This window comes from Chrysemys picta, chromosome 20, assembly GCF_011386835.1.
Source record: "Chrysemys picta bellii isolate R12L10 chromosome 20, ASM1138683v2, whole genome shotgun sequence".
Taxonomy (NCBI): Eukaryota; Metazoa; Chordata; order Testudines; family Emydidae; genus Chrysemys; species Chrysemys picta.
The window spans coordinates 24,721,344-24,738,511 of NC_088810.1; the positions used below are offsets into that span (position 1 = coordinate 24,721,344).

Consider the following 17,168-nt stretch of genomic DNA (forward strand, 5'->3'; position numbering starts at 1 on the left):
CGCACGCGCCCCTTCTCCTGGCTTGGCCAATGAGAGCGCAAGGGGAGCCGGGCGGGGACACGCCCCCTGCTGGACTTAGTCAATCGCGTCCCGGGCGATCACGTGAGGGGAGTTCGCCCCGCCTCCTCCGGCTGGACCAATGGGCGCGGGGGGCGGCGGCGTTTGAAAGCGGCGGTTGAGGTCGGTGGGGGAAGGAGGGGGGCTGCGGGCGGGCGGAGGGCAGCGCGAGACCTACCAAGGCGTCGCGACGGCCCGGGAGCGCGCAGAGGCCGCCGGGAAGGGGGCGGACCGCGGGAGCATGGCGCACAAACAGATCTATTACTCGGACAAGTACGACGACGAGGAGTTCGAGTACCGGTGAGAGGGGGCGGGGCCGGCGCGCGGCCGGGGCGGGGGGCGGGGCTCCCCCCGGGCCCGTGTCTGGCGGCTCCGGCCGGGGGCCAGGCCCGAACCCGGCCTTGCCGCGAGACGCGAGCCCGGGGATGTGGCCGGGCAGGGGCGCCCCCAGGAGCTGCGCGGGGCGCGGGCGGGGCCTGGCGTCGAGTCTCTCACCCCGCCCTGACCCTGCTGTGTGGACAGGAAACACGGGCCTGACACGGGCCTAACCCCTTCCAGAAGCTTCGCTTCCAAGGCCGCCCCCCCCCCCCCCCCGGGCGCAGGGTGCCCACCCCTGGGCTGACCGATGCCGAGCCCCCGCCCCGTCTGGCCTGGGACCCTAGGGGAAGGGGGAGCGTGTGGCTCCGGGGGGAGCAGGTCACTGAGGGGCTGGTGGGTGAATGGTGAACGTACCTGTCATGTTGAATTCTTCCTCCTGCCTGCAGGCACGTGATGTTACCAAAAGATATCGCCAAACTGGTCCCTAAAACACACCTGATGTCTGAATCCGAATGGAGGAACTTAGGAGTTCAACAGAGCCAAGGCTGGGTCCATTACATGATCCATGAACCAGGTTAGTTGGCCATGATTCACGTCACTAAGCCTATGGGCTACTTCACTAGTCTGGGATCTCGATTAAAGTTATAGTCATTCTAGTTAGAATGAAAACTGAAGCTTCGTGATGCTAGATTTGATAGGGTTTGGCACACTTGGCGATGGCTGGGAGCCAAAATCCTATTGGGTACCGGATACGGGGCAGGTTTTGTGCTGCGTTCACATGTGTAATCATAATGACTTCAGTGGGAGTTAAATATAAGTCAGGAGAGTGGAATTTGGCCCCCAGCTGGCTTACTGCCTCAACAGCCGGAGCATCCAATTTCCTGCAATGCTAAAAGTCTGCAGCAGGCCGAGCCTTCTGTTCCTAATGGTGATGAGCGTTTAAAAGAGAACTGGATAAATTCATGGTGGTTAAGTCCATTAATGGCTACTAGCCAGGCTGGGTAAGGAACGGTGTCCCTAGCCTCTGTTTATCAGAGGGTGGAGATGGATGGCAGGAGAGAGATCACTTGATCATTGCCTGTTGGTCCACTCCCTCTGGGGCACCTGTCATTGGCCGTTGTCGGTAGACAGGATACTGGGCTAGATGGACCTTTGGTCTGACCTGGTATGGCTGTTCTTATGTTCTTATATGAGCTTTGCTGAAAGAGACAGTGCCCATTTCAAAATCAGAATTTAGAGACTCCTGCTATTGCAGTTCCTTCCTAGGAGAATCCCTGCCCCCCTTTAATGGGATATAAACCCTGCTGCATGCTAGTGGGGCTGCTGTTTACGGTAGAGCTGTCACCCAACTGGCCTGGGGAAAGAACTGAAGCTGAGTGTTCAGTTTGCCAAGTGAGGCACGGAAGGACAGGGTATTGTAGAAGTGATCTTTGTAGCAATAGGGGATGTTGTCCTGTTGTCATCAACCAACTGGGATTCCCTTTGTCTGCAAGTTTGAGCACATGGGGGAGACGTAATCTATAATGTGAGTATATAATGAGACACCTGGCTAAAGGGGCTTCTGGCAAATTAGATCAGACTGTCGGTATCAATTTACAGGGCTCCGGGTCTGTGGTTTTATTCCCTTTCTAAACATTGCAGACTAGGGAATAAGTGAACAGAACGCTTGTGCATTTTACCCTGCAGATTGTCCTAATGCTCTGCTCTCCATCCCCTCTCAGAGCCTCACATACTGCTGTTCCGACGGCCACTGCCAAAGAAGCCAGAAAAATGAACCTGTTACGTCTGACCTGTGTATAGAACCTCCCCTCTCTGTCTTCTCTTAGATACATGCACCTTTGGGGGCTTTGTCTCCTGTTTTAAATATCTGACACGTTTCAATACATTCAAACTCCTGGCGATTTAACTTCAAGCAAATCCAATCATCATGACAATAGTGGCTGGTAGAAAATGACTTGACTCAAAACTAGAGTCTGGCTTTTACATATGAAATATCCTGTTGTATAGAACCCAATGATTCTTACCTACTGAGTGTGTCAATGCTCTCCTGAGCACTACTTGAGCAAAGAGATTTTAACTGCAAAATCTAGACTTCAACAGTTGAACCATAAATATTTTAACATTGTTTGGCACATGATAGTTGCTGCTTGTACCTTATACTCCAGGGGGTATGTTGGACTTTATTCCAGGTGGACACTGTATCCACTTGCTTGGCATCTGCTTTAACACTGTTTGATATGTATTTTTGAATCTGTATTTTTGAATAATTTTTAAAGTTCTAGAAAGCCTGTTCAAAATCTGTGGTTGAAGTCCTTCAATAAAGAGGAAGTTTTTTTTAAATACATGGGTTTCCTCTCATTCATCTGAAACAATCCTCTCTGCCACCTTTTGTTGTCTAAACACTGGATATTGTTCCCCGCTCCCCCCCCCCCCCAACCCCCCGGGAGTGGGTGGTGCTAACACATGCCTTTGTTTTGTTTCATTAGTTTCAAGTGTTAATCCTCCACAGATGTGTAGAGAGAAATAACTTTGCAGGATTCTGGTAATGTGCCTTAATCTCATTTGCTCTCAGAAAATCTTTCCTAAAAGAGATGAGACTATTTAACTCTTTAAAAGGCTTATTACCTCACTACTAAGTACCCAAGGATTCTCTAAAAATGTCTAAGACACGCCCCCACCCTTTGTCTACAAAATTAGCCTTGATGCCCTAACATGAACTTTTGGTCCAACAAGGCAATAATCATAGATAGTAAGAGTTTAAGTATGGTTAGGTCTGCAGCATTCAAGGTTTAGAACAGGGGTCCTCAATCTGGGGGTTGGAACCCCTTAGGGGGTCACAAGGTTATTACAGGGGGGTCATGAGCTGTCAGCCTCCACCCCAAACCCCGCTTTGCCTCCAGCATTCGTAATGGTGTTTAAATATATAAAATAGTGTTTTTAATTTATAAGAGGGGGTTGCACTCAGAGTCTTGCTATGTAAAAGGGGTCACCAGTGCAAAAGTTTGAGACCCACTGGTTTAGAAGACCTCCCACTGTCTAACTAGATGGCTAAAGCAGGTTTTCCTAGTGGGGAGATTTCCTATGTCCTTTTTGGAGTCTGTATCTGCAATTGATGTACAGCTCCTCTGCTTTTCTCATAGAGAAACAGGTCAAGCACTTGACTCTGGGTAGCTGCAGGCCTCTGACTTCTTGAACCCTAGTCAGCCCCCTTACTGGCAGCTTTTTTTAGTGGGTCATGACTGAGCAGTGAAGCAAGGAGCTAGTTCAGTGTAAAGTGGTATGGGCAGGAACCATGCCCCTAGTGCTAACTGCCAACAGCTAATAATACCTGAAACAGTCTACCCGAGCCAGCTCCAGCCTGGTGTCCATAGGCAGGGCCCCATGGTGTAGGGAGGGAAGGGTAGCAAGCCCGATTCCTGCACTGTGCCACAATCCCAGTACCATGAAATTCGCAGGGAAGGGTGCATGCCTAGCACCCCTTGGGCTGGGCAGCGAGCCAATGCCAGGATCCCAGCACCGGGGGGAAGGATGCCGAGATAGGGCCTCATGGGGTGGGCAGGCAGCGAGCCCAGATCCGGGCCCAGGGGAGGGTGCCAAGGTAAGGCCTCGGGGGGCAGGTGGGCAGCGAGCCCAGATCCAGGACCTGGGGAGGGGGCAGGGAAGGATGCTGAGGTAGGGCCTCGTGGGGTGGGCAGGCAGTGAGCCCAGATCTGGGCCCAGGGAAGGGTACCGAGGTAGGGCCTCTTGGGGTGGGCAGCGAGCCCGGATCCAGGACTGGGGGAGGGGGGGGGGCAGGGAAGGGTGTTCAGGAGGGCAGCGAGCCCAATCCCTGCAGCATGCCAGGATCCCAGCACAGGGGGGAAGGGTGCCGAGGTAGGGCCTCGTGGGGTGGGCAGCGAGCCCGGATGCAGGACCTGGGTGGGGGGCAGGGAAGGGTGCCGAGGTAGGGCCTCGTGGGGTGGGCAGCGAGCCCGGATGCAGGACCTGGGTGGGGGGCAGGGAAGGGTGCCGAGGTAGGGCCTCGTGGGGTGGGCAGCGAGCCCGGATCCAGGACCTGGGTGGGGGGCAGGGAAGGGTGCTCAGGTGGGGCAGGAGGGCAGCGAGCCCAATCCCTGCAGCATGCCAGGATCCCAGCACCGGGGGGAAGGGTGCCGAGGTAGGGCCTCGTGGGGTGGGCACCGAGCCCGGATCCAGGACTCGGGGGGGCAGGGAAGGGTGCTGAGGTAGGGCCTCGTGGGGCAGGTGGGCAGCGAGCCCAATCCCTGCAGCATGCCAGGATCCCAGCACCGGGGGGAAGGGTGCCGAGGTAGGGCCTCGTGGGGTGGGCAGCGAGCCCGGATGCAGGACCTGGGTGGGGGGCAGGGAAGGGTGCCGAGGTAGGGCCTCGTGGGGTGGGCAGCGAGCCCGGATCCAGGACCTGGGTGGGGGGCAGGGAAGGGTGCTCAGGTGGTGCAGGAGGGCAGCGAGCCCAATCCCTGCAGCATGCCAGGATCCCAGCACCGGGGGGAAGGGTGCCGAGGTAGGGCCTCGTGGGGTGGGCACCGAGCCCGGATCCAGGACTCGGGGGGGCAGGGAAGGGTGCTGAGGTAGGGCCTCGTGGGGCAGGTGGGCAGTGAGCCCAATCCCTGCAGCATGCCAGGATCCCAGCACCGGGGGGAAGGGTGCCGAGGTAGGGCCTCGTGGGGTGGGCAGCGAGCCCGGATCCAGGACCTGGGTGGGGAGCAGGGAAGGGTGCTCAGGTGGGGCAGGAGGGTAGTGAGCCCGGATCCAGGACTGGGGGAGGGGGGGGCAGGGACGGGTGCTCAGGTGGGGCAGGTGGGCAGCGAGCCCAATCCCTGCAGCATGCCAGGATCCCAGCACCGGGGGGAAGGGTGCCGAGGTAGGGCCTCGTGGGGTGGGCAGCGAGCCCGGATCTAGGACCTGGGTGGGGAGCAGGGAAGGGTGCTCAGGTGGGGCAGGAGGGCAGCGAGCCCAATCCCTGCAGCATGCCAGGATCCCAGCACCAGGGGGAAGGGTGCTGAGGTAGGGCCTCGTGGGGTGGGCAGCGAGCCCGGATCCAGGACCTGGGTGGGGGGCAGGGAAGGGTGCTCAGGTGGGGCAGGAGGGTAGTGAGCCCGGATCCAGGACTGGGGGAGGGGGGGGCAGGGACGGGTGCTCAGGTGGGGCAGGTGGGCAGCGAGCCCAATCCCTGCAGCATGCCAGGATCCCAGCACCGGGGGGAAGGGTGCCGAGGTAGGGCCTCGTGGGGTGGGCAGCGAGCCCGGATCCAGGACCTGGGTGGGGAGCAGGGAAGGGTGCTCAGGTGGGGCAGGAGGGCAGTGAGCCCAATCCCTGCAGCATGCCAGGATCCCAGCACCAGGGGGAAGGGTGCTGAGGTAGGGCCTCGTGGGGTGGGCAGCGAGCCCGGATCCAGGACCTGGGCGGGGGGCAGGGAAGGGTGCTCAGGTGGGGCAGGAGGGTAGTGAGCCCGGATCCAGGACTGGGGGAGGGGGGGGGCAGGGAAGGGTGCTCAGGTGGGGCAGGAGGGCAGCGAGCCCAATCCCTGCAGCATGCCACGATCCCAGCACTAGAGGGGGGCCACGGACACGCTCGGACTGTGGCCACGCCCTGTGCATCAGCGCCCCCTGCCGGAGAAACGTGGAGCAACCTCAGCGCCCCGCCCACGGGGAAGATGCAGGCCAATCGGCTGCTAGGACGTTCCATTGCTGGGAGGAACCCTCCACGGGCTGCAATGGTTCAGCCCCTGCCCTGAGAAGAGCAGGAGTCTTCCGGCTCCGATGTACGTCACTTTCTCTCGGGTCAAGACTGGCCAATCAGCGCATTCACAGTCTCCCTGTCTACTGACTGGCATCCCGACTATCTAATGAAAGGAGAGAGGGCCGGCGGAGGCGGGGCTTCACTCGCTGTGGGCTGGGGAGGCGGGTCCGGGACTGGAGGCGCTGGGCTGCCAGCAGGTGGGGGTGGCCGGACTCCTGGGTTCTCTCCCTGGCTCTGGGATGGGAGTGGGGGCTGGGGGCCAGGACTCCTGGGTTCTCTCCCTGGCTCTGGGAGGGCAGTGGGGGCTGGTGGTTAGAACGGGGGGGCTGGGAGCCAGGACTCCTGGGTTCTCTCCCTGGCTCTGGGAGGGGAGTGGGGGCTGGGGGCTGGGAGCCAGGACTCCTGGGTTCTCTCCCTGGCTCGAGGAGGGGAGTGGGGGCTGGTGGTTAGAGCAGGGGGGCGGGGAGCCAGGACTCCTGGGTTCTCTCCCTGGCTCGAGGAGGGGAGTGGGGGCTGGTGGTTAGAGCAGGGGGGCTGGGAGCCAGGACTCCTGGGTTCTCTCCTTGGCTTTTGGAGGATAGTAGGGTTTAGTGGTTGGGGGCTGAGAACCAGGACTCCTGGGTTCTTTTCCCAGCTATGCCCCCACTCATTGTCTGACCCTTTGTTTCTGGCTCTCATACCCAGTCTCTCTCCTTTGGGCCATTTCTGTGCTCTCTCGGGTGTTCATATTTATGCCACCTTAGCATCCTTGTGAGCACTCTGATGTTTGGTTGCAGGTGCTGTTGTCCTGGAGATGCCTGGGTGTCATCTCTAGAGCTGGGGGGACCTGACTGCAGGGGCCCATGCACTGGGCCCTCAGGATCTGTAGGAGCATTGGGCGGGTGGGACGGGAGAGCAGGCCTTTCCAAGCCATGGCTGCGCAGAGCAGCACCCTCCCTGCGCAGAATGGCCACGATGCCGTCACAGCCGGGATCATCATCATCGGAGATGAGATCCTGAAGGTACGATACTGGCGCTGCACTGTGCACTCCCCAGCTGCCCTGTCCGCTGCGCCATATCCGTGTTTGGGATCAGGCTCCAGATTGACAGAGACTGGGACAACAATTTCTCAGGCTGGCCGTGAACTTTATCTTCCCCCACGCTTGGCCAGATTGCATCACCCGTGCTCACCTTGGTAGCTCCTCACGCTGCGGATCGACGCGGGCCTACTCATCAGGATGGAGGGGTCCCCATTTAGCCGTAAGCTAGTGGAACTCACCCTAGAGTCCCAGTCGAGTTTTATTGAGGGGCCTAGCTAGGACATCCCCATTGTGGGGAGGTCGAAGTGCACAGGCTGGTAAATGTTCAATGACAGCACCTTCCCCCTGAGGGTCTGAAAAGTCTCGGGCATTAACCACTAGTCTCCTCTCCCTCCCAGAAACAGGGATGGAACCCAGGAGTCCAGGCTCCCAGTCCCCCCGCTCTAACCACTAGTCCCCACTCCTTCCCAGAGACAGGGATGGAACCCAAAAGTCCTGGCTCCCTGCCCGCCCGCTCCCCTCCCCCCCCAGGCATCTCCTAGTTCTGCAGCATGTGGCCAGTGGTGATGCACCGCGCCTTTGCTGGCTGGGTTATCTCACAATATTTTTGCCTCCAGGGACTCACCCAGGACACAAACTCCTTCTTCATGTGCCGGAAGCTGCGGTCGCTGGGAGTGAAAGTTGCCAGAATCTCCGTGGTCCCCGATGACGTCGATACTATCGCCACGGAGATCTCTTCCTTCGCAGCCAAGTTCACCTATGTGCTGACATCAGGAGGCATTGGCCCCACCCACGATGATGTGACCTTTGAGGCGGTGGCCAAAGCCTTCGGGGAGCAGGTTTGCCCCCACCCAGAGCTGGTCGCCCTGGTACACAGGTTCTTTGGCAAGACGGACGTGCATTGCCCCGAGATGAAGCTGGCACACGTCCCTGAGTCCTCGCTGCTCAACTACGGCACGGACAAGAGGACGGGCGATGCCATGAAATACCCCCTTGTCAGCGTGCGCAATGTCTACGTCTTCCCGGGCATCCCGGTGCTGATGGAGCGGGCACTGGAGGGGCTCGGCCACCTCTTCCGCAACGAGCAGACCCGCTTCCACTCCCGGGAGATCTACGTCAGCGCCGACGAGGACGCTCCTGGCACCCGTGCTCAACCAGGCCAACGCCCACTTCGGGCGCCACACGCACCTGGGCTCCTACCCTGACTGGGTCAACAACTACTACCGCGTGAGGCTGACCCTGGACTCGGAGTCTGAGCAGCACCTGGAGGAAGCCTACAGCTTCCTGATGCAGAACCTGCCCCCTGCGCTGGTCGTGCCCCTGGTGACAGACCCTGTGGCGCGGGCAGCCACGGACGTGTATGCCCTGGCTGAGTCTGGTATGGCCTGGCTGGAGTAGCTACAGGGGCGTGTGGCTCTGGGGCTTGGTCCTGCTGCATATAATAGGGGCAACCGAAGCACCAGGCTCCCTCATGGTGCTCCCCACCCACCTGCCTGAGCCCGGACCTGCAGGGATCAGTTTGAAGGGGGGGTTCAGTCAGACCTGGGCCTCTGTGGAGGCTGCCAGCCCTGGTGGGTTCGGATGTGAGCACCCGTCCGGCTCCAGGCTGGTCCCTAGCCCGTTGTGCACAGGCCAACAGTCCACCATGGAGTCACAGCTGGTCGTGACTGAGCTGGGCGGCGTGGAGAGGGAGCTGCCTGGCCGTATGGTCACAGCATTGGCCTGGGATCTGGGTTCAAATCCCAGCTCTGCCACTGGCTCGGTGTGACATGGGCCACTCACTGCCTCTCCCTTCCCTGGGTCCGTCGATAAAACCAGCCGCTCCGTTCAGCCTGGGAGCTCTTTGGACAGGGACTGTCTCTCTCTGTGTCCATGCAGCGCCTGGCACCATGGGTGGGGCCTGTAGGCACAGCTGTAATGTGCTGCTAATGAGGGTGGAGAAGGTCTCTGGAGCCTCCATGTCCTTGGGGATCAGGCAGGCCTCGTCAATGCCAGTCTAGCGAGAGCAGCCGTGCCCTCCTGGTGTGGGAGCATTGGCAGAACTCTGCTTAGGGTGGCATAGATTGTGCCGGGTCCCCGCACCGGCACGGTTCTGCCAGTATAAATGCGTCTGCGAGGGCTCGTACCAGCAGCGCTGCGTTGGTGAAATGTCCCCAGCGCTGACAGAGCGGGGCAGGGTCACCTGCCAGCGCCATGTGGGCCTTCAGATTGGGCCTCTTCCTCCCGACACGGCTGTGCTGCACAGGCCAGGCCCGAGGCTGATGGGGATGGAGCTGAAGGATGGCTTTGCTAACCTTGTTCAGACCCCCCACCCCAAAGCCAGGCTTCCGGGGCCCTGTGGAGAGAGGGGGAGCGCTCGCAGCTGCCTGGCCAGGAGTGTAACCAGCAACCTCCCAGATGGGGCAGCCCCAGGCTTTGAGAGGCTGGGACCTACCCTGCTGGCTGCTGCACCTGCCACATCCCTGGGGGGGTGGGAGGCTCCGACCTGCACCAAGCCCAGTCCCCCCTCGAGATCCCACCACCCGGGTCCTCGCCGACTCCTCTCCTCTGCGGCAGGTTCCGCCCTGGGCCAGAAGGTGGCAGCAGCGCTCCGGACCATCGACGAGGCCTTGGATCGGTTCAGCCTGGCCCAGATCTGCGTGGGTTTCAACGGGGGCAAGGACTGCACGGCCCTGCTGCACCTGTTCCATGCCGCCGTGCAGAGGTACCCGCTGCTTCCCCCACCTTGCTCAGGCAGGGCCCGGCCTGCGTCAGAGCCCCCAGCGGGCGGGCTGGCCTGGGCATGGTGCTCAAAGGACGTGGGGTCTAGGGAGTTAGAGCAGTGGGGTGGGAGTCAGGACTCCTGGATTCTATTCCAAGCTCTAGGAGGTGAGTGGGGGCTACTGGGGAGCGTCATAGAAATGTGGGGCAGGAAGGGACCCCACAAAGTCATCAAGTCCAGCCCCCTGCGCTGAGACAGGGCCAAGTCACGCTAGATCGTCTCCGACCGGGGTTTGTCCAACTTTCTGAAACTTCTGCCATGGTGGAGAGTCCGCTGCCTCCCGCTCCAGAGTGTAACTTGTCTTCGAGTCAGAAAGATTTTCCTGAATCTGCCCTGCTGCAGATTCCGACCATCGCTGCTTCTCCTGCCTCGGGTGGAGGTGGTGTACAATTGACTCCCATCTCTATAGCAGCCTCCACAGAGCTGCAGACTGTTCTCAGGTCCCCCCTCAGTCGTCTTTTCTCAAGACTGAACATGCCCCGTTTTTGAGCCTTTCCTCCCAGGTCCGGTTTTCTAAACCTTCGATCAGTTTTGTGGCTCTCCTCTGCGCCCTCCAGTTTCTCCCCATCTTCCTTAAAGGCCTGGCCTCCCTCAGCCCCACACATCCCAGTCTTCCTGCATCCAGGTGGGCTCTGCCTGCTCCCCCTCTCCAGACCCAAGCCCCCCTGCTTCCCAGCTGGGCATCTGATACCCCCGGCCCCAAGCCCCCTCTGTCCATTGTCTTCTCTCCAGGTAAACAGGGTCATAAACAGTGTCGCCTGGGCCTCCTCTCCCCTCTTCTGTCCTCTGGCCCATCTGGCTGGAACCGGCTGGTCAGGTCACCGGGGTCCTCTCCCCGCAGCCCATTGTCCTCCCACTGGCCAGAACCGGCTGCGACTCCTGAGCTGGGTCTCCAGGTCGTCACCGGGGTCTCCATCCTCCAGGCCATCGGCTGGGGTCCCAAGTTCCCTCTCCGGTCCTGTGTCCCAATGAACTCTCTCTCCCCTCACCTCGGTAAACCAGCAACACCCAGGGGCACTGAGTCCCGCCCCTCTGCATGCAAACCATTGGAAAAAACAAGAAAATCCCCCACTCCGTCACATAGTGCAGTACCCAGAACTGGACACAGGACAGCTGGAGCCTCAGCAGTGCCGAGCAGAGCGTGACACTTCCACACAACTCTCCCAGGAATGTGCCCTCGTAGTGCACTTTTTTTGCGGCCGCATCGTTTTGTTGCCTCCTATTGAGTTTGTGGTCCGCTGTAAGCCCCAGACCCTATCCAGCAGTGCGACCCCCCCCTCCCCCCGGCTAGTGCCCCTTTGTAACTGTGCATTTGGTTTTCCCTTCCTGACTCTCGTGCTTTGCACTCGTCTTTTCTGAATTTCATTGTGTTGATTTCAGATTCATTCTCCAATGTTGTCAAGCTCATTGTGAATTCTCATCCCGTCCTCCCACATGCTTGCAACCCCTCCCAGCTTGGTGTCCTCCACATCTTTTATAAGCATGCGCTCCGCTCCATTATCCCAGCCAGCAATGAACACACTGAGCGGTACCAGAGCCAGGCCCGACCCCTGCAGGATCCCACTAGATCCGCCCTCCTACTCTGACAGTGAGTCACTGCTCACTACTGTCTGAAGACGGCCTTTGAGCCTGTTGTACACCACCTTATAGTCCTTTCGTCTAGACCCTGCTTGTGAGAGTGTCATGTGGGTCTGTGTCAAAAGCCTCACTAAACTCAAGATCTCTCACATGACCTGCTTCCCCCATCCCTATCAGAGCGGGAAACTGGGCTGGCTTGGCATGACCTGTTCGTGACAGATCCATGCTGGCTGTTCCTTATCGCCCTGGTCTCCTCTGGGTGCTCTCAAGTTGATAGTTTAATAGCACGTTCCAGGGTCTGAAGTTGGTCTGACTGGTGTATAATTCCCCGGACTCCTGGGTTCTGTCCCAGCTCTGTCACTGACTCGCTGCGTGGCCCTGTGTAGGCCAGGCCAGGCGGCTGGGGACGGTGAGTCATGGTGATGGATGTCTCTCTCTCCAGGCGATTCCCACAGCGGGAGGAGAAGTTGCAGGTGCTCTACATTCGCATCGTGTCCCCCTTCCCCGAGATGGAGCAGTTCATTCAGGCCACCACCCAGAGGTAAGATGGGGCTGTATTTCCAGGTAGCTCCCCACCTCCCTGCAATGGAACCGCCCAGGCAGGCTGGGCTTCAGAGGCCCCTGGCACTTGCAGGCTGGTGAGCCTAACTTCAGTACCAGGCAAGTTGGTTGAAACAACAGTAGAGAGCAGAATGATCAGACCCAGAGCTGAATGGGACAGGTTGGGGAAGAGTCAACACGGCTTTTGTGAAGGGGAATCACGCCTCAGCACTATTCGAATTCTTTGAGGGGTCAACAACCGTATGGACAAGGGTGATCTAGTTGATATAATGAACTTGGACTTTCAGAAAGCCTTTGACGAGGTCCTCGCCAAAGGCTCTTAAGCAAAACACACAGTCATGAGATAAAAAAGGTCTGATCAGTAACTGGTTAAAAGATAGGAAATAAAGGTTAAGAATAAATGGTCAGTTTTCACAGTGGACAGAGGTAAATAGCAGGGTCCTCCAAGGATCTGTACTGGGACCAGAGTTGGTCAACATACTCATAAATGATCTGGAAAAAGGGGGTAAACGGTGAGGTAGCCAAGTTTGCAGACGATACTAAATTACTGGAGATCGTTAAGTCAAACAAGTTACAAAGGGATCTCACACCTGGGTGACATAGTAACAAAATGGCAGATGAAATTCCATGTTGACAAATGCAAAGTGATGCACATTGGAAAACATCATCCCAACTCTGCATACGCAATGATGGGGTGTAAACTCAAGAGAGATCTTGGAGTCATTGTGGGTAGTGCTCTGAAAACACCCACTCAGTGTGCAGTGTTGGGAATCCCCCGTGCCCTGGGTGTCCCTAAACCTCTGAGTGCCAAGAGCTGGGACTGGAGACGGGCTGGATCACTGGCTACTTGCCCTGTTCTGTTCATTCCCAGCGAAGCATCAGGCACGGGCCACTGTCGAGAGACAGAACACTGGGCTAGAGGGCCCATTGCTCAGACCCAGTCTGGCCGTTCATACATTCTTATGAACCAACCAGTTCATTGGGGTGGGGGCCTTGACATCCCCATGGGGCTTCCCCACCCTTCAATGTTGTGTCCCCTGCGGCTCTTTCTGCGTGCCAGGTACGACCTCCACCTCTGCGCAGTGCAGGGCCGCATCCAGCAGGCACTGGCAGACCTGAAGGCCCAGCACCCCCAGCTGCAGGCCGTGCTGATGGGGACGAGGAGGACTGACCCCTACTCCCGCACTCTGACGCCCATGTGTATGACCGACCCCGGCTGGCCCGAGTACATGCGGGTGAACCCCCTGCTGGTGCGTCATGGCGCTAGGGCTGCGACTAATGGGGCAGAGAAGTGTGGTTTGAATACAGGGCAGGGAGCCAGGACTCCTGGGTTCTATCCAGCTCTGGGAGGGCAGTTAGCTCTAGTGGGTTATAGCAGGGGGCTGGGAATCTGGTCTAAGGGATGAGACCTTAGTCCCGCCTCTCCTGTCCGGCACTTCCTCCTACCCCACCTCTCCCCTCCCCATGGCATCCCTCCCGCCTCCCCTGGGCAGCACTGCCTCCACCCCCCCTCAGACTCTAACCCCTGTGGGTTGTCTCAGGCCCTTCCCAGCAGCGATCCAGTCCCAAGCTAGTTCTCCGGACAGATCTTTCAGACAAGCCCCAAAAAACCTGGGCTAGGAGTTAAAGCTACTGTGTGCCTGTGTCCGCGCCCCGTGGTTCCCTGTCCTGCCTTGTGCCCACATCCGCATCCTGTGGCTCCCTGTCCTGCTGTGTGCCTGGGTCCGGGCTCTGTGGCTCCCTGTCCTGCCTTGTGCCCACGTCCGCATCCCGTGGCTCCCTGTCCTGCTGTGTGCCTGGGTCCGGGCTCTGTGGCTCCCTGTCCCGCCAGGTGTCCGGGTCCAGGCCCTGTGGCTCCCTGCCCTCCTGTGTGCCAAGTCTGGGCCCCGTGGCTCCCCACCCACCCCAGCTGGCCATGCTGAGGGGATGGTCGGTGTGCCGAGAGGGAAGGCCTTGGGGGGACAGTGACAGTCCCAGTGCCTTTGAGGAAGGGATGCCAGTGGCTTGGAGCAAGGACTGGCTGAGCCCCACACAGCCCTCCCCCCCCCCCGTGCCCATTGGGCTCACAGCCAGCTGGCCTCAAACGAGGGGAGGGGGAGCCAAGCGCCAAGGGCTCCGCACGGCTGCTGCAGTGACCTCTGTTCTGCCTCCAGGACTGGACGTACCGGGACATCTGGCAGTTCCTGCGCAGGCTCTTCGTCCCGTACTGCATCCTGTATGACAAGGGGTAAGAGCCCGGCTCGGGGGGCGCTATGCCTCCCCTCCCCCAACCCTGTCACTGCTCCCCGAGCCCTCGTCCAGAAGGACCGGCTGGGCTGGGCTCCATGGCCCGGGGGGTGGGCAGCTAGGGGTCCGTGTCAGTCGGGTGTTGCCCAGGATCTGGAGGGGCGGAGTGAGGGCTGGGCAGTGTGGGAGGGGAGCTGAGGAGGGGGCAGCGCGGTGCATGAGGTCAGATGCCTGGCCAGACTCGCCCCCATCCAGGATTGTGCAGGGGCTTTCTAGCACAGAAGGAGGCGCTGGGCAACGCCTGGCGTCTAGGACCCCTTGTGCCCCCGCCCTGCTCACAGCCCCCCTCCCCCTGTTGCAGCTACACCTCCTTGGGGAGCATGAGCAATACGCAGAAGAACCCGGCGCTGCGCTCCACCAACACGCTGGGCCAGGAGAGCTACCGGCCGGCCTACCTGCTGGAGAACGAAGACGAGGAGCGCACCTCGCGCCAGTGAGGCCCTGCCAGGCGGGCCCTGGCCACAAGAACCCCCCGCTCGGCGGTGAACTGGGCTGAGCGCGGGCTGCTCCCCTGGGACACCCACCCGCGGCCTGGGGCCCTGCCTCCCAGACACCTGGAGCAGCCGTGTGCCCCCCGCCCACTGGGCACTGCTGACTGGGGCATGCGGAGGGAGGGCCTGGGGGCCCTATGAATAAACCCACTGTACTCAGCCTCCTGCCTGTGTCTCCTGCCAGCACCGGCTCCCGGTGGGCTCAGAGCGGGGCCCCCACGGTGTGGGTCGGTGGGTACATGGCAGTCCGGCCTGAGGAGGGCGGAGGACTCTGGGAGATGGGATGTGCAGGGAATGTGACCCCTCCCTGGGCCCATTGGCAGGGTGCCCCCGGCCAGTGCTGCCTGGTCTCTGGCAGCCTCCGCTCCTGGCACCACATCTCCTCATCCGCACTCTCCCTGGGTGAGCGCCAGGGCCAGGCTCCCACTGGTGCCACCTGGCTGGGGCCCCATGCCCTGTCCGAGGGGGGGGTGGTCCTAGGGAGGCTGCGCCCCTTTTCCAGCAGGTTCAGTCTGGTTGGAGGCCAGGCCAGGCCCCCCGAGGGCAGGAGCGAGCAGACCAGGCCTGGCGCAGGCAGCAGCCCCTCCCCCACCCTGCCCGGGGCCCTATTCATGCAGCCCTTTGAGCTGCAAAGAATCCAGCTGCTTCCAGCTTCTGTCACGCGGCTCTCCCCTGCCCGCGGCAGGGCCCAGACCCGGCTCATCCCCACATGATGCATCTCCTGGGCAGACGCCTGGCCTGGCAGCCCCGGTCCCTGACCCGCTACCCCCTGGCGCAGCTGGCCCCGTACCCCCTGCGACGGGCGGTTCGGGGCATGGTGCTGCCGGGGCCCCTCCCCAAGGGTCCTGTGGGGCTGAATCGCAGCTTCTGGCTGTTGGACGTCCTGCGGGAGTGCGCCTACCTCCTGCTATGCTGCTGGTGCATCAAGGAACTGCTGGACTAGCCCCCCGCCCCCTCGTGTGCCGTGCTGCCGGGTGCTTGTCCTCCCAGCTCCTCCGCAGGGCTGGACCCACTGGCTGCACTCTGGGATCGCCTGACCCCTTGCTGCTTGGGGGGCCTGGAGCGGATGGAGCTCCCACCAGAGGGACCCTTTGGGACGCCCTGAGCCTGTAGGAGGTGGGTATGAACGTCCCCCGGCCTTGGCACTGCCCCCTGCCTAGCCAGCCCAGCGCTGGTCAGAGTGGGGCCAGGACCAGCGGGTGCCACCAGCCAGGCCGGGGAGTCTCTACCCCCAGCAGGCAAATCCACAAGTGTCTCCCCCAGCACCCTTGTCTGCGGCTAGCGACGGCCAACGGGTGAATGGGTCGGGCTGGCACGGCCACCCCAGGGCCGCGCAGTTCAGAGCCATCGCGTGGGGCTCCAAGGGCATCTTCCTTCCTTCCCAAATACCAGCATGCGGCAACCTAGCTCCCCCTCTGCCAGCAGGGCCTGGCACCTGACCTGGCCTGAGCGCCTCTTTCCCACGATGCCACAGGGGGTTGAGTGGGCAGCCAGGAGAAGCGGGCTCGGCTCAGCCCCTGGGCTGTGGGGCCCAGTGAGGGAGGTGGCACCTGGACTCCAGGCTGGGGGATGGGCTGTGTCCTCTGCTCAGGCACTGGGAGGTGCTGTCTCACGGGGTGGGGACGGGCTCTTTCCCCCCAGGTCTGTGGGCTGCAGGCTGCGTCCGAGCCACGGCTACTGGCTTTGTTTTCTCCCCTCTAGCTGGAATCCCGGCTCGCCAGCCCCGACAGGACGGGAATGGGACTTGACGGTGGATGCCTGGCCCCCGGCCCTGCGCTCCCCAATAAACCTGAGCAATGCGTGACCGCTCCGAGTGCTGACTGTGTGTGGGCTGGGGGTGCCTCTGACTGGGGCTGGGCCCCAGGTGGCTCCATCCGCCTGCTTCAGCTGCCCTGATACCAGGCCCAATGCACCTTCCAAACATCTACCCCGGCTGGGCCTGGGAGCTGGTGGGGGGAAGGGGGGCAGGGCCCACGGCGGCCAAGTCTCTGGGCCGAGTTTCCTGCAAAGCTCCTGCTGTTTATCCAACTTTTCCTTCCTGTGTTTGGGACATTATCAGCGTGGTCCCAGCCCCCTCCCCCAGCCAGCCCCCACTTGGGCGGGCAGGAGTCCCTCGCCCAGCACACTGGGCCGCTGCTCAGAGTGAAGCTGGCATGGGCAAGGAAACGAGGAATGACCTGGGACGGGGGCTCTGCACAGCTCACAGGGGGCCAAATGCCCTGGGCCAGGACATGGCTCGACCCCCAGAGGGAGCATCTGTCCCCCCTCTGCCATGGAGCCCCGGCGCTGGGCAGGGGATGGGCCCCTGGGCCTGAGCACCAGGATGTCGGGGTTCTTGTG

The 17,168-nt window shown here is 60.7% G+C and overlaps 2 protein-coding genes across 2 annotated transcripts; both read left to right on the top strand.

The window, feature by feature from the left end:
• The first annotated feature begins 190 nt into the window (after window positions 1-190).
• On the top strand, window positions 191-2,717 carry CKS1B (CDC28 protein kinase regulatory subunit 1B). The gene is made up of 3 exons (XM_005280636.4): window positions 191-357; window positions 822-949; window positions 2,097-2,717. The coding sequence occupies exons 1-3, from the start codon at window positions 299-301 to the stop codon at window positions 2,147-2,149; spliced, it is 240 nt and encodes a 79-aa protein (XP_005280693.1). The 5' UTR covers window positions 191-298; the 3' UTR covers window positions 2,150-2,717.
• Window positions 2,718-6,210: 3,493 nt separating this feature from the next.
• FLAD1 (flavin adenine dinucleotide synthetase 1) lies at window positions 6,211-14,988 on the top strand. Its single transcript, XM_005280635.4, is given in 9 exon segments — window positions 6,211-6,329; window positions 6,909-7,133; window positions 7,769-8,287; window positions 8,289-8,529; window positions 9,708-9,855; window positions 11,933-12,031; window positions 13,112-13,301; window positions 14,205-14,278; window positions 14,639-14,988. Coding segments are annotated over 8 exon segments (1,566 nt in total). The 5' UTR covers window positions 6,211-6,329; window positions 6,909-6,974; the 3' UTR covers window positions 14,775-14,988.
• The last annotated feature ends 2,180 nt before the right edge of the window (window positions 14,989-17,168 follow it).